The following is a 17496-nucleotide window of genomic DNA, read 5'->3' as shown; positions in this document are numbered from 1 at the left end:
GGAGAGAGTTCGAATGTTTTACAATTCTAGACCTATAGACCCTGAACAAAACTTTATTTTAGAATGCGATGCATATAAGAACAATATGGATGAATTTACAAGTATTTTATCTATTACTCTTAACATAATTTATTTAGGCACGAGTGTATAAGAAGGTGAGAGTGCTCAATATCAATTTGTACAAGAAAATTACAGAAATAGACTTAATTTATCAGACTGTCCCATATATTTAACCTGTGAGTGTTAAAAATTCATATCTATATATCTGGATAAGTACGAAATTTAAACCTGAACAAATAAACCTAAATAAAGAGAGTGTTGATAGCAAGACCAAATCAAGCATAAACAAAAGCAATTACCCTTCCGTGTCCTTCCCGCTCTTCTTCACAAATGGCAAGATAGAGTTCCTTTATTAGTGGGTAGGCCATGGAGGGCCTACTTGCCAAATCCATTGTGCCGGCGTGACGTTGCCCCGGAGAAATCCCGACTATCCGATAGATTTTGTCATAGAACTCTGCCATGTTTTTTTGTTCTTTATTGGTGTTGAAAACATTTGCCTGCTATGGAATCCTGACAGTTGAAAAGGACTTCAGCCTGATCCATGTTATCTTTCATCTCTTTTCTTTCTCTAGGTATATCTTTCATTCCAAGAAATTGAAAAGAAATTATTTAATTATATACCATGCAATCGAGTAAACGCGGGTCCTTGAGTCACCATGAGGAGGAGGGTTGAAATAGTGAAGGCGCCGCACTGAGTACTTCAGATTTTCTTCCATCAGGACCCGTGTGTGTAGCAGCTCTAAGAAAAATCAGAGTAAAATCCCAATCATTGGTATCGATCTGAGTGATTCTTGCAGGCCTTGCTTTGCCGCAGTATAAATAGTTTTGCTAGCTGGTGAGATTGCGTCATCGAATCCCGGCTGGTGGTCGGGGTTTATATAGAAATGCGGAAGCGTGAGAGGGAGAACCCATGTGCAATCTGCGGGCATTATCACAAGTTTGAAGAGGGAGAAGCGTGTGGCGTGTGTGGTCATCGTATGCAGGGCGCCAATGAGAAATCATCCCAAATGCCCAGCGCCTTCCCGACCGAGGTTTTGCCTGCCTTTCTTTATCTTGGTAGCTACGACAACGCCTCTCGTGCGGAGCTTCTCAAAGCCCAAGGAATTGCCAGGATACTCAATGTACAACTCTCTTTCTCTCGTTTTTCGTGTTTTCTTGGATTCTTATGGGCATACTAAGTCTATGTAGTTGATTTTTGAAGGATTTCTCAAAACCTAAATTTATTTGGCACGTTTTTGGAACATCTCGTACCCCAAATTCATTTTCAGACTTGTCATGTTTTCTTCAGATTCTTCTAGGCAAAAATAATTTTATGTTTTTTTTCAGATTCCTCAATCTATATGCCATGGCCAAGGGGCAACTCTTATTGGCATGTTTTGTTAGATTCTTCTGGGCACCATTAGTTTTATACAGTTTATTTACAAGAATACGTCCAGATCTTATATTAATTTGTTACATCTCTTCCATCGAATTGACCTCCACACTTATCACGTTTTGTTAATTTCTTTTGGGTACTGGTAATTCTATGCTGTTGATTTTACAAGAACTTTTCCTAACCTTCAACTTATCTTACCTTACGGAGAGACATATCTTACATCAAACTCAGCCCTGTATTCGTCCTCTTGCAATCCCTTTCACAGACGCACCCCACAAATTGGATGTTTTATTAAATGCAATTTGAACCCTATATTATATCTGCTGGAACTTTATCCGCGGACTTACGTTAGGTGGAATTCTAACCTTGGACCCCAATATGGAAGCCCCTGCTGAGCTCATTCTATGTTATCTCAAATGGACTCGTTTGTTTTTAGTAGAATCATGAAAACCACTGCATGGATATCAGTGCAAAATCTTTCACCGTTAGGTTCAGCTTTCAGGGCCTTTCATGGGCATACATGACCGGTGATGCAGGCATGGCATGTCCTCGGACTCCATATGAAATGTTTTTGACCCAGAGTTTTGAACCAGTGAGGTACTTCACTTGCTCAAACCTGTGAGCTTAATGACCTAGTAAAGGTACAAGTGCAATCACAGTGGTCCATAAAGGGTTTGAATCTTGATGGCTACTAAACTGTGATAGTACACATCTGAATTCATGGACACACTTAATTTATAAATTAAAGTTTTGTCAATTTCCCATTTTGGAGGAAACGCTCTCTTAGTTGCCATGGTCAAGAGATCTCTGTACTCTATCCAACAAATTGGATGCTATATCCTCCTTAGTTTCCAACGTTGATGGATTCAGTATTTATTCATTTTAACTTTGAGCTCATTGGGCTTGAACCTTTAGCTCCTTTATTAAGCCTCCGTGCTTTTACCTTTTTGAGCTGATCCAACTTCACAACCATATTTGTCATGCTTAAAATTCTCTTGAATCATTGTAATTTTGTTTCTAATTGATAGACCTTTCATGAGCATGTGTTTTCCTTTTAAAATAATTCCTTTGAATTTCTTTTTAAGGGATATCCTGTTGGAAGTTGTCATTGATGGTACAAGTTAAGTTGAATTTGTCATTATGTCAAAGGAATTTGTTGATAGAATGCTGTCATTGATGTCAAAGGTATATAAAAGATTAATAACAATTGTCATTGATGCCAAAGGTGTATGAGCACAATTGATAGTGGCCAAATGACACTAACTGCATGGAGAGAGGTGTTAGTTAACAAAGGATGTCTCCCTCTTTAAGAACTGCCTGTCTACATGAATGGGACACATCACTCTATATAAGACTGTGCGGTGGTATAAATAGAAGATAAATGTGAAATAAAAGAAGTAAGTTTTGCAATGAAGATTATTCGAATTCAAGAATATATGAAATCAGATTGGTTTGAAGATAAATAGAAGCATTTTTAAGGGGGCAATCAACATGAAGGAATCAACAAAAGGTGATGTCTTATAAGGGTCACCTCTATTCAAAGAGATGTTTCTCTTCATGAAGAGGCATGAGGATGTGTAGATATAAAATGTGATAGTAAAATGGAGAGAAGTGTGAATTAATAAAATTATCATTTATACACTAGAAGGCTTGTGATGAAAATAAAAAAAATATAAAGACAATAATAAATATTTGAAGATAAATAAAATGCCCAAAGGCAGCAATTAGTATTTAGAAGTTTGTTATCAAAGAATCTACCCATTCAAAGGGTTGTCTCTATTCTAAGAGCTGCATCTTTTAATGAAGATATAGAGGTATAAGATGTGGGTGTGACTTGTGAAGAAGAATAGAGTGTGGAGATTATAAGATTATATCATATGTAGACCAGTGGCTTTGTGTGAAGAGGAGAGTTGATATATATATATATATATATATTTGAAATCAAGGCAGACATATGAGGGAGGTACTAAAATTAAAGGCAAAAATGTAAGAAAAGTATTTGTAGATTAAAAAGAAATCATATGCAGATGTAGAAGAATTTTGAGAAGAAGATATAGAAGAGGCCGGTGCCTATAATTTATAGGAGAGATTGATGCCTCTTGCTAAGCTGGTGCTAGCTGCGGGGTTTGGATCCTCCAGTAGATTGGTGCCTAGGAATTGAGGGGATAGTTTTCTCATATGGGTTGGTGCCTACAAAGTTTGTAAAAGAGAATTTAGATAAGCAATATTTTGCCATGGTTTCTCCCGTAAGGGTTTCCATGCATATTTCGTGTTCTACGCATTTTATTGTTTTATCATATGCTATTGTTACTATGCAATTGGTATATGTACAGTTTTAAACTTTTAAGTTTAGAAAAGTAAAGATCATTGTAATAATAATTCATCTACCGCACCCCCTTAATATAATTATCTGCTCATCATATGATTAGCAAGTTTGATACTGTATTTTTCTCAATCTTAACACTCTGGTCTCTGTACCTCTAAACTGTACTTGTTAATTGTTGATTGATTATGATAGCAGTTGACCACTTCTGAGGTCATCGGATTTGAGGTTTCTATTACTCCTGTTTATCCTTTGTTGAATTACGATTTTTCTTTTATAATTGTGGGTTGCAAGACCAACTATATTTTGCTTGATTTTGTTTTCCACATTGCTTTCATATGCTAAATCTTCCTTGCGAGGTAATGTCCAGCCTACATCCCATTGCCAAGCCACTTCTCTTCCTTCAAAGCTTGTTCGTACTGACTGTATCCTGTCTTGTTTGTTGGCTAAGCTACACTTAGCAAGTTGGATGCAATATTTTACCCAATATCAACAACATGAAAACAATTACCTTAATGGAACCAAGCTTCAAATAACTTAAATGGAGCCAAGCTTCAACAACAACCACATAAATCCATTTAAATTTGCAGACAACATATTGGAGCAATAAAGACCACTGAAATTTTGTACCTTTTTGATACTTTTTCTTGTCAAAACAAAAGAAAGAAGAAAAGAAGGCTGTACCAATCATGTTGAAGTACAATAGCATTGAAGATTGTAGCTGCGATAGAGATCTTTATCTCTGATTTTATGAAATAGAAATAGAAGACATTTGTGATAATATTGAGATAATATTATACAAAGAGACCTATCATGCATTATGCACAAGGCATGCGTATGGAAATATGAAAAGCTGTATATTTGGAAATTGAAGAGACCTTCAGTTGTGTAATGAAGAGTCTCTCTATTCTTTATATATATTGTATCAAGGAGAAACATTGTACACTTGAACATTTTTATTAACAATAAAAGAGATTATTTGCTGGTGCGGCTGGGTTTTTCCCTTCAAGTGGAAGAGCTTTCCTAAGATAATCTCTCGTGTCTTTTATGCATGTTTTTGTTCTTTCGAACTGTTGTTTATCTTTACTTCTAGGAAAAAGATTAACATGGTATTAGAGCAAGGTTTGCTGACAACAATCATTTGGCGTAAAAGAAGCTTCAGTTTTTAACCCTTTGTTGGAGGTCAAGGGATCGAAACTTGTCTTGGTTCAAGGTTCCTTATGTGATTGTATCTAAGATGGTTCATTGTGTGTTTATATACTCTGTTGCTTCCGCCTTGTTTTGCACTTTCATAGTATCTATGTCTGATCCTCTATTTTCTAGATGGCATCCTCTTTTCACACGTCTCAGTGGCAATACGTCTTGTTTTGTTTCTCTGTTCATCCTTTCCATTCTTCCCTTACCAAATCATGTGATGACATGGCTCTTATATTTGTCTTGGCAACATGCATGCATAAAGGTTTGCCGTCAATTTTGTTTTTTGTTGATTCATTGTGCAAGATGTCTGTTATGGTTTGTTTTGCCTTGTAAGACAATATCGTCTACTGTTTTCTATTCTTCTGGGTTATCTTCTTTTTGAATGTATGATCTCTCCTTGATCGGGTGACATTTGTCTTGTTCAACATTTCAAAGAGTCTCGTCAATCTCTACAAGTTATGCGAAAAAATTAGTAGGTTGTGATCTAAGGTTTAAATCACTCTTCTCAAGCTGTCATGCTCTTTTGGTGGAATCCTTCCGCTAATGTGTCAATGGCTGTTTTTCATTATGATTTGTAGATTTCATTGAGTTCGATTTATGGATTCTTGCTTTTTGGTTATTGAGTCGCTTCATGTTCATGTGTTTTGATGTTTTGTCATCTAAGTCATGTTGTGTGTATGTGGTTTGTTAGTTCATATGTGTATGTTGTTGGTTCATGGTGGGAGATGTTGGGTCATGTTTTGTATATGCCTTTGGTTTTCTTTGTGCTTAATGTTCATCTGAAACTCTTTCAATAGTTACCTCCTTGCACCTGTCACTTGTTAGAATGTCAATCTATTTTTAATTCTATAGAGTTCTTGTATAAGACTCTTCTTGTCTTCCTCGAATGAGATTTATTTTTTCCTCCATGATGTCTGGTTGTAACTGTATGCACTCTGCCAATGGATGATGGAAGCTTTTGAGATATGGCATTCTACAGAGACCAAAACATAATGTTTTGGGTGTTCTGAAGGGACACAGAACAGGTTGCAGGAATAGGATATTGTGTGAGATTGCAGTCTTTACACAACTTGTTGGAGTTCCTTTTCAGGTGTGGAGGTAGCCGTGTATTGCCTTAAGATTATTGAGTTGCATTCTTTCTTGACAAAGCAACTATAGCTTGCGATTAAGGAACCTGGGGTACCATGATCATGCTGAATGGACGATAGAAGGGAGGAAAACCCTTGTAATTTCATTGCTTGTTTGGTGTAGTTCAAGCTTGAAGACCTGCACATATGGTCATATGCTGATTCTCTTTGTTGCCAAACTCTCATTGTAGTTTTCGGCTTGATAACCTTCAAACTCTCTCTTGTTATTCTTATTGTTTTGATTATTCCATTTTTTGTGGTACGTCTGGTGGAAGCTAACAAATTTTAGGTGATGCATTTGTGTTGCTTGGTAGTTTTGAGTCGTTTGTGCATTTGTAGCTGTATGATTATATATGTTCACTCTTTGTGGAATTCGTGGGCCGATCTTTGAAGCAAGGGTTAGAAATTTGAAGAGCCATATGAAGAAATATGTTCAAGATATGTAACAAAAGGAATATTCCTCTTGATGGCATATCTGCGAGATGCATGGTGTCTTCTTGCAATTTATTTTTGACATTATCTCTGGGTCTACATAGAAGGCTATGCGAAAGAGATAAGTATTCAATATAACTGGAAATATTATTTACTTTTCAGTAGTTATCTCTATATATCTCTTTATCATAGATTGATTTTATTAATCTCTCTTGATTGTAGGATGCAACAAGAAGCAATGAGATGAGGATGTTGCTTTAACGATACACATTCGGAGAGAGATGTTTCAACTTCAGAGGGAGGTTACATTAGCTATCCTATTTATGGTGAACAAGGCTATCCTTGTTAAGAGGGAGTCTCTGTTGAGAGACAATCTTAGTTGTTAATGCATTCTTCTTTGGGAAAGTTTGAGGTGAAAGCCCTTGGATCCACCCTCTGCACTGAGGCATGGCGGAAATGCATTCTTCTTTGGGAGAAGTTTGAGGTGAAAGCCCTTGGATCCACTCTTTGCACTAAAGCATGGTTGCAATGCATTCTTCTCTAGGAGAAGTTTGAGGTGAAAGCCCTTGGATCCACCCTCTGCACTGTGGCATGGTGGATCTTTGGGAGAAGTTTAAAGTGAAAGCCCTCGTTCCACCCTTTGCAATGAGGCATGGTTGAAGTCATGTGTATGACTCCATTTTATGTTACTATGATGAATTATGTTACGTTGAGATAACATATTTTTTATCATTGACATTTTTGGTTGTAGGTATGTGTGATTGCCATACTAAAGATCTCTCGCTTGCTAAGAGGGAGTGTTGAAGATTGTAGCTGCGATAGAGATCTTTATCTTTGATTTAATGAAATAGAAATAGAAGACAGTTGTGATAATATTATATAAAGAGACATGTCATGCATAGAGGCATGGATATGAAAATATGAAGAGTTCTATATTTGGAAATTGAAGAGATCAGTTGTGTAATTAAGACTCGAGAGTCTCTCTATTCTTTATCTATATTGTATCAAGCAAAAAGCATCGTACGCTTGAACAATTTTATTATCAATAAAAGAGATTTTTTGCTGCTTTGGCTGGGTTTTCCGCTTCAAGTGGAAGGGTTTTCCCAAGACAATCTTTTGTGTTGAAGATTGTAGCTGCGATAGAGATCTTTATCTTTGATTTAATGAAATAGAAATAGAAGACAGTTGTGATAATATTATATAAAGAGACATGTCATGCATAGAGGCATGGATACGGAAATATGAAGAGTTCTATATTTGGAAATTGAAGAGATCAGTTGTGTAATTAAGACTCAAGAGTCTCTCTATTCTTTATCTATATTGTATCAAGCAAAAAGCATCGTACGCTTGAACAATTTTATTATCAATAAAAGAGATTTTTTGCTGCTCTGGCTGGGTTTTCCGCTTCAAGTGGAAGGGTTTTCCCAAGACAATCTTTTGTGTCTTTTGTACCTATTTTTGTTCTTTCTTATTGCTGTTTATCTTTATTGGTTCCAACTGCATCTTGCCTTGTTTGTTGGCTAAGCCACACTTAGCAAGTTTCATGCAGTATTTTACCCAATATCAACTCTACATGAAAACAAATAACTTAATGGAGCCAAGCTTCAACATACAAGCATGTAAAACCTTTTAAATTTGCAGAGAATAAATTGGAGCAATAAATTTTTAGCATGAATGCTGATGGTATTCCTTTGGAGGAGTATCCTTAGCATTAGTAAACATGTGGAATAATTGACATGTTGCATTCATGACTGTGTTTGTCGTACTGTTTCTGTGAAGACTGACAGAGTAGCAAATAGAGATCATGATCGTATGGATATCGTTTTGATGTTCAAGTGACGCGTGGTTAAGGATATGTTCCACTTTGTGTCCTGATGACAAGGTTAAGTGTGCGTAACATAAGTCGAAGAAATATAGAAGATATATGTGATTTACAGAGAGCAGTGTAGAGATAGAGTACTTGATAAGCAATTTTTGATGATTGGATTGTATCTCCTAATAAAGATATAATCAGGGTAGGCAGAGGACAGTCTAATGATGAGGTTAGTGAGTGCACAAGTCTTGAAGTCACATGTGTGAGAAGTTGTATAGACTGTAAGCCGATAGTGTTATGTGATTGCGAAATAATTAATTATTTTATTGTGGTCCTATTATAATTAATTGTGAAAGCCTCAAGGCCGACTCAAGAAATTGTTTTGTGGACTTGATATAAAGGAAAGTATTTTACTTGATTGTAAAGTGTGTGTGATGCAAAGTGCTAAAGGAAGTGCGAACAAGAGCAGAGTGTTTGGAAAATGCGAGTAAGCGATCCAAGGGATTATTGGATGCGAAGTTTGTGATTTGGTATCAAGATCAGAAGGAGCACAAGTCCGGTTGATAGGACAAAGAAAGATGAAGGAAAAGTACTGTTCAAATCTATTAGTCTACAAGGAATAATACAAAGATCATTTGGATAGTGAGTTCATTGGTCTTGCCCCTGAAGCTGTTTGGATAGTGGGCCCATCTGCCTTCTACAACTCCTAACAGGGTTGGAATCTCCTAACAGGGATTCAAAGTCTCCTAATAGGGATTGATATGTACTGAATGTATTTTATAGACTCCTAACAAGGCCCATTCTCTAACAACGAATATTAATATTAGTACATCATTTTGTGGGTACCATCCCCACTAGAGTTTTCCTTCTGATTAAGGGTTTCCCTAGTTAACATATCTAGTGTCATTGTGCATAAGTATCTTGTTGTGGTTTCTGATTATATTGCTCATATGGTTAAGATTTAATAAGGTTGATAATTGTGATAATAATTAATAACTAATTCACCCCCCCCTCTTAGTTGTATTGGTGGGCAATATATTCTAACAATTGGTATCAGAGTGTCAGGTCCTTGAAGAGAAAGCTTAACAGCTTTGGGAGATCAATGGCGAGTCACTTCAGAAAAGAAAGTCCCAAGTTAGATGGAGGAAATTTTGACACTGAGAAGATAGAGCTTCTTCGTGAGATATCTGTATTGTGTAAAGAACAAAGCATTGAGTTTCTCGATCCATAATCCTTCTGTTGCATTCAAGAGAATAGAGGCACAAGCAAAGACAAATGCATATCCAAAGAAGACAAGATCAAAGAAGGTATTGATCTACTTATGAAAAGAGAGCCAAAAGGTATGAAAATCTTCGTTTGTTGTACATGTAAAGAGTTTGTTCATTTTTTGTCCAGATGTCCTAAGAGAGTAAGAAAAACTAGAAATAATACGCTTTCTGATGAAGATGAAGAATTTAAAGTATGGAAAGATTCTTGAATGACTGTGATGATGATGAGCTTGAATTGGTTAAGAAAGATGAAGTAATAGAAGAGATAGCTTTGGTAACTATTGTTGATCCAGAGGCTAACCATGGAAATGTAGAAGTATTCTTTGGGACTAACAATGACTTGTACAGTGATGTGCAAATTATTGAGCAAAGAGGTGAACAAAGATTGGAACCAAGAGATGAGATAAGAATTGAGTTAGCAACTCCTACCTCTAATAGGAACCTGACGAAGAATCACCTTCCAGAGTAGATAAGTGGAAGCAAAGACAAATGAGTGATGACAAAAAATAGAGTAAATGAGGAATTATGTTTGATTTCTCAAGTTGAATCTAAGAGTGCAGATTAGGCATGTAAAGATGATCATTGGATTCAAGCGGTGAAGGAAGAACTAGATCAAGTTGTTAAGAACAACACATGGGAATTGATTCCTAGACCTAAAGACAAGAATGTTATAGGAACTAAGTGGTATTCAGAAACAAGATGAATGAACAAGGTGAAGTTGTGAGAAACAAAGCTAGATTGGTATGCTAAGGTTATACAGCAAGAAGGAATAGATTAGGAGGAAAAATATGCCCCTGTAGCCAAAATGGGGAAAAATATGCCCCTCTAGCAAGAATGGAAGCAATGAGAATGTTTTTGGCTTATGCAGCAAATAAGAAGTTCAAACTATATCAGAGGGATGTCAAATCTGCTACATCCCAATTTTTGACCTAATTTAAAATATAACCGTTGAGGTTCACATGAAGTTAGTTGACAGTGTAATCTGTTATAATCTTGCGAAATGATAAGAAGGTTAGTCGTTATAATTTCATGTGAAGATAATATGCTAGTTGATTATTTATCACGAATTCAGGGATTTGAAAAGGTGGTTAGTTGTTATGAGTATTTATAACTTGTTATGATAATATGATTTAATTACGAAGAATATCCTAATAGGAAACACGTTGAAGGGGTGGAAGCATTGTTAGAAAAGAATTAGGCACAGGAGCATCACCATCATTGGGCGGATGGGTTGAGGACCCAACGACTTGAAACAAGATACGATTGTGGGACCTGCATGAGCAATTTAAATAAATAATTTGAGAAACATAAGTAATTGAGTTAAAATATAAAACGTACCTTAAAGGATTTAATTTGATCTTTCACCTTATAATAGATATATTTATATACGTGCATATAAATATAAAAATGATATGGCACCATTTTATTATAATAATTTAATGAATTGATGTCACCCTATTAATATATTTTCATGTACATATATAAATATAAGATTATAATAATATTCAAAATATAATAACATTTGAATTATAATATTCGAACTATAATTTTCCAACTTTATTCTTTTCTTTTTAATATTCTTTGCGTTTAACCGATTAAAACACTTGGCATGATAAATTGGCAATAATCAAACTTTAATCTTTCCATTTCCTTCTTCCAACCTTTTATTTATCTTCCCTCCTTTTGTTTTAATTGAATGTAACACTTGGAATTTTGAATCGACTTTAATCTTTTGTAACCGGTGGGAGTGAAGGAGTCATATTTCGCTCTCCATTTAAGGAAGCCGTGAGAGGAGTCAGAGACATTTTCTTTTTCCCTGACTTCTTCTTGCCTTGCAGTTCAAACTTCATTACTCCATACCTGACTTCTCCTCATTTTTATTTACTGCCGATACTTGCAATACCGTCTATGGAAGCCACTATAAGAGAGGGATATATAGCTCATACACCCGACTTCTAGATCTTTTTTGTGTGCCGAAGTCTCTTTTCTTCAATCACAAACGTCCATTATAAGCAGCAATTCTGTTGTATGTACTCAGCCATTGAGGAATAAATATTTTTGCATTGATACATCGGCAACGTCTAAAGGAGAGTAGATTTGCAATTCAGATTTCAAGGATCAAACATATTTAGAATATACCTCAGGTCATGCTTTGTGCTTTCTTTATTCCTTTCTTTCCCAAGTTTAAGACTGATTGTAGCCAGCTTCACAGAGCTAGGACTTGATTGATACACTATATGTTTTCGTTTTCCTTATTCTTTGAAGTTTAAGTTTGAATTGCAACCGAATATGCATTGCTAGGACTGTGGATAAGATACTACATGCATTTTTATGTCTTAAGATTTCTTATAGCCGACTATACTTTGTTTGAAATCAAATGCTTTGTTGTTAATCTCTTGCAATCCCTTAGAGTCATCGGGATCTTCCTAGTATTATCTTTGTGGAATGTATTATCATCTCGAATTCAATGGTAGCTGTAGCAATTTAAATGTTTGTATGAACCAACATCAAGAACCATGCTATCACAATTTTCGAACAAGATCAGAATACTTATAGATTCTCTAACACCTAGGATTCATCGGCAAAGATTGCCATGAAATGGTGAAGAGGTGTAAATAATAAATGCTCATAATCTTATAGACACTGAGGAATTCATCGGCAAAGAAGCCATGAAATGGTGAAGAGGTGGAATGAATCTGCAAGAACTTAGAAGAGAAATCATATATGATTAAATAAAATAATGAAACAATAAATTCTGCAATCTTCAAGAATATCCTTTTCAAATCACAAATTGAGATAAGCTAAAATATGTATGTTATTCATGAATTTGTTGGAAATCAACAGACAGTCGATTGCTCTGAGATTCGAGCACCTAAGATTCATCGACTGTATAGCCATGGAAAAGGGTGAAGAGGTGAGATGGAGTCTGTAATGACTTAGAAAATGAAAGTCATATATGATACATTTAATCTGGAATAACATCATTTAATAGCTCATGCATGGTCATGTTATTGTAATCTCTTGCTGTCAAGTTGAGTGGTGTAGATACCAGGATTGCTCGATAGATGATAGATGTTCTAAGTCCAGTTCTGAGTAGGGAGGGCCTTTCTCGTTAGAGATTGTGTGGGGAATAAGTTAAGGTCTGAGCTTGGATGATTAAGCCCCTGACAATGTTTAACCTCTCCCCAAGTTGTCAGAGGAACAATGGACAAAGATAAGCTATACATTCAATTGTTGTCGGAAAACAAATATTATCACTTTTATGATGTATATGCTAGAAGGTAAGATTGATTGAGTTATATTATCATTGCAGTTATTTTTACACCTAGATGCGAGAGATAGATTTATGGACTGTTTTTATTTATAAGAATATTAAATATGAGCATATTTCCTATTTATTGAGTTATTGCCACAGTTAAGCAATCAAAAGGGAAGAAATGATACAGTAGTATCTGGAGTCCTAATTGGATACAATGGTATCTGAAACCCTAATTGATTCAATGGTATCTGATACCCTAAATAATCTAGTGGTAATTGAAGCTCTAATTGGTACAATGGTATCTGATGCCCTAAATGATCCAATGTAATCGATGCCCTAATTAATACCATGTTATGTGATGCCCTAATTTTTATTTAGTGGTATTTTATGATAATCATCATTTGATTTTGACTTAGTAGTATTGTATGGAAGTCGTTATATGATATTGTTATAGTGGTATTTGTGGACTAATCTGGGTGATTGCACAAGCATCCCTACAATGTTTCTTGGTTCAAATTCCACGGTATGTGGATTTTAACTTCTATAGTAATTTCATTGATGGTGTTTTCAGCTCATTGTTAAAAAATTTTGTTTAACTGATTTTAACCATCAATCTCTTTCATATAAACAAAACTAATTTAATTGTCTTCCTATGAAAATGAAGTAATAATTGTATTTCTTGGATATGTCAGTTGTTAATTAAGACTCAGGAGAACAGGATGTTACAAAATCAGCCTTCCTGAATGGAGAATTTGAAAAAGAGGTATACATTGAGCAGCCTGAAGGTTTTCCTCTGACAGAAGAAAAATATATGATATGTAGATTGAACAAAGTTCTATATGGTCTAAAGCAAACACCCAGAACCTGGTATGTAAGGTTGGACAAGTATTTGACAAAGCTTGGATTTGCTAAAGGTATGGCAAATAGTAACTTGTAATTGAAAAAAATTGAGAATGGTTTGTTGATGACATAATTTTTGGAGGTAATGATGAAGCAAGTGATAAGTTTGTTGAAGAATGAGTTTGAAATGAGTATGATAGGAGAGATGAAGCTCTTTCTAGGTTTGCAGATTGTGCAAAACAACGATGACATTTTCATATCACAAGCTAAGTATTTGAAAGGCTTGTTGAAAAGATTTGGCTTAGAAAATTGTAAGCCTGTTGGTACACCAATGATAACTGGTCATAATCTATCTAGCAAGGATGAGACACCTATAGTTGAACAAAAGAAGTACATATCCATGATTGGAGATTTGCAATATCTGTCTCACACTAGACCAAATATAGCAAATGCAGTTGGAATTGTAGCTAGATTTCAAGCTGATCCTAAGGAGTATCATTATGCAACAGTAAAGAGGATATTCAAATATTTGAAGGGAACATTTGATTATGGGTTATTGTATGACATATCAAGTTATTTCACTTTATGTGCCTATACTGATGCGAATTGGGCAGGTAGTATGGATGACAGGAAAAACACCAGTGGTGGAGCATTCTTTGGAAGATTGGTTTCTTGGCTAAGCAAGAAACAAGATTGTATTTCACAAAGTACAACTGAGGTAGAGTATGTAGCAGCAACAAATAATTGTAATCAGGTCATATGGATGAAACAGATGTTGAAGGACATTGGGATAGAATTTGCAGAACCTGTTGTCATACATTGTGACAACACAAGTACAGTTGTATGTCTAAGAATCTTGTATTGCATTCTAAGACTAAGCATATATCTATTAAGTATCATGTTTTGAGAGAAAAAGTAGCAAAGAAAGAGATCTGATTGGAGTATGTTAGTACTAAAGATCATATTGTAGATATCTTTAGAAAGCTCTTGCCTAAAGATACATTTGAGTACTTGAGAGGTATGCTTGGGGTTATGCCTTTGCCTACTTCAGAGTAGATGATGTAGAGATTGCATTAGTCTGGTGGTATGGAGCACTATTGTTTGACTGGATTGAATGCTGATGCTTCTTGTATGGGGGAGTATCTGTGATGAATAGAGTCGCTAAGGACTCTTGTTAATTAGTCTTAAATAGTGTCTTTGGACACTTGAGCTGTTTGAAGACTTGGAGCAGATGATTGACATAATGAGATCTTTGTCGTTGATGTCAATGGGGGAGACATGTACATGAAAAACATCCTCTAGTTGAATGGGGGAGAGATAGTTGAACATATTTGTATTAGGGAGCTTTAGAAAGATTCATGTGAGTATGGAAAATGAATATCTCTACAGGGGAGATATAGCATTCTAAGACTAAGCATATATCTAAGAGTCTTGTATTGCATTCTAAGAGTAAGCATATATCTATTAGGTATCGTGTTTTGAGAGAAAAAGTAGCAGAGAAAGAGATCAGATTGGAGTATGTCAGTACTAAAGATCAAATTTTAGATATCTTTAGAAAGTCCTTGCCTAAAGATACATTTGAGTACTTGAGAGGTATGCTTGGGGTTATGCCCTTGCCTACTTCAGAGTAGATGATGTAGAGATTGCATCAGTTCGGTGGTATGGAGCACTATTGTTTGACTGGACAGAATGTTGATGCTTCCTGTATGGGGGAGTATCTTTGATGAAAAGAGTCACTAAGGACTCTTGGTAATTGGTCTTAAATAGTGTCTTTGGACACTTGAGTTGTTTGAAGACTTGGAGCAGATGATTGACATAATGAGACCTTTGTCATTGATGTCAATGGGGGAGATATGTACATGAAAAAATCCTCTAGTTGAATTGGGGAGAAATAGTTCAACATATTTGTATTAAGGAGCTTTAGAAAGATTCATGTAAGGAAAATGAATACAAGGGAGATATAGCATGAAGAGTTATGATATATCGGAGAGAAGTTGAGAGTTGTTTAGCGTGTGAACAATTGATGCCAATCCTAAGAAGATGCATAACAAAGCAGTGTTCCAGAAGGTTTCAAATTTGATTGATGAAGAGGATTTGAAAAGATGAGAACAACAACAACAACAGAGTGTTGTTTGGTATTCTTGGAACTTAGATGTTTTTCATCTAGGTTGCCATCAATGCCAAAGGGGAAGATTGTTAGCATGAATGCTGATGGTATTCCTTTGGGGGAGTACCTTAAGCATTGGTAAGTATGTGGAATTACTGACATGTTCCATTCATGACTGTGTTTTTCATTGATGACAACATAGTATGGTTTTTGTGAAGACTGATAGAGTAGCAGGTAGAGATCATGATCGTATGGACAACGTTTTGATGTTCAAGTGACGCATGGTTAAGGACATGTTCCACTTTGTATCCTGATGGCAAGGCTAAGTGCATGTAACATAAGTCAAAGAAATACGAAAGATATACATGATTTACAAAGCAGCGAAGAAATAGAGTACCTAATGTTTGGATTGTATCTTATAACAGAGATATAATCAGGGTACGCGAAGTTATACAATGGCCGAGGACAATTTGATGATGACGTCAGGGAGTGCGCAAGTCCTGAAGTCACACGTGTGAGAAGTTGTATAGACTGTGAGCTGACTGTGTTATGTGATTGTGAAATAATTAATTATCTTATTGTGGTCCTATTATAATTAATTGGGAAAGCCATAAGGCTGACTTAAGGAATTGTTTTGTGGATTTGGTATAAAGGAAAGTATTTTACTTGATTGTAAAGTGCGTGTGATGCAAAGTGATAAAGGAAGTGCGAACAAGAGTAGAGTGTTTTGAAAATGCAAGTAAGTGATCTAAGGGATTATTGGATGCGAAGTTTGTGATTTGGTATCAAGATTAGAAGGAGCAGAAGTTCAGTTGTCAAGACAGAGAAAGAGGAAGGAGAAGTACTATTCAAATCTATCATTCTGCAAGGAATAATACAGAGATCATTTGGATAATGAGTTCATTGGTCTTGCGCTTGAAGCTGTTTGGACAATGGGTCCATCTGCCTTCACCAACTCTTAACAGGGTTGGAATGTCCTAACAAGAATTCAAAGCTCCTAACAAGGACTGATATGTACTGAATGTATTTCATAGACTCCTAACAGGGTCCATCCTCTAACAAAGAATATTTATATTAGTACATCATTTTGTGGGTAACATCCCCACTGGGGTTTTCCCTCTTATCAAGGGTTTCCTTATTTAACATATCTAGTGTTATTGTGCATGAGCATCTTGTTGTGGTTTCTGATTATATTGCTCATATGGTTAAGATTTAATAAGGTTGATAATTGTGACAATAATTCGATAATTGATTGACCACCCCACCCCCCTCTTAGTTATATTGGTGGATTATATATTCTAACATAAACACCACTGAAATTTATACCTTTTTGATTCTTTTTCTTGTCAAATGAAAAGAATGAAGAAAATGAAGCTCTACCAATCTTGTTGAAGTACCATAGTTCTATGTAATTGGTTCAAAATTCTTCAGAGCCAGCAGCAGGGAGACAAGGTCTTGAATGAGCACATTTTTCTTATCTCTCTTCAATTTGGTAAACTTCCCAAGCCTTCTGGAACAGATACAATGGTTAAGGATATCTATTTGACTTACTCTGATCCTGTCCTGAGCAAGTTGGATGCAATATCTCACCCAATTTCAACACTTTTGTTACCTTTCCTAAAAAATAAAGTATCACAAAATACAGAAAAGCTTATCCTTACCAACTCCAGATGAAATGGAGAAAGCAGAGACGGA

At 35.7% G+C, this 17496-nt stretch overlaps 1 protein-coding gene across 2 annotated transcripts in view; it reads left to right on the top strand.

The window, feature by feature from the left end:
• Positions 1-529: 529 nt before the first annotated feature.
• IBR5 (indole-3-butyric acid response 5) overlaps positions 530-17496 on the top strand; it is a 46634-nt gene continuing 29667 nt past the window's right edge. For both annotated transcript variants that reach the window (XM_089820065.1, XM_089820064.1), the window contains exon 1: positions 530-1181. In XM_089820065.1, coding sequence (XP_089676191.1) covers positions 945-1181 — 237 coding nt within the window. In that variant the 5' untranslated portion in view covers positions 530-944. The remainder of the gene's footprint in view (positions 1182-17496) is intronic.

Source organism: Cupressus sempervirens, chromosome 3 (assembly GCF_028749045.1).
Source record: "Cupressus sempervirens isolate cs-2001-9-10 chromosome 3, ASM2874904v1, whole genome shotgun sequence".
NCBI classification, from domain to species: Eukaryota; Viridiplantae; Streptophyta; class Pinopsida; order Cupressales; family Cupressaceae; genus Cupressus; species Cupressus sempervirens.
This window is presented reverse-complemented; position numbering and strand designations above follow the sequence as displayed.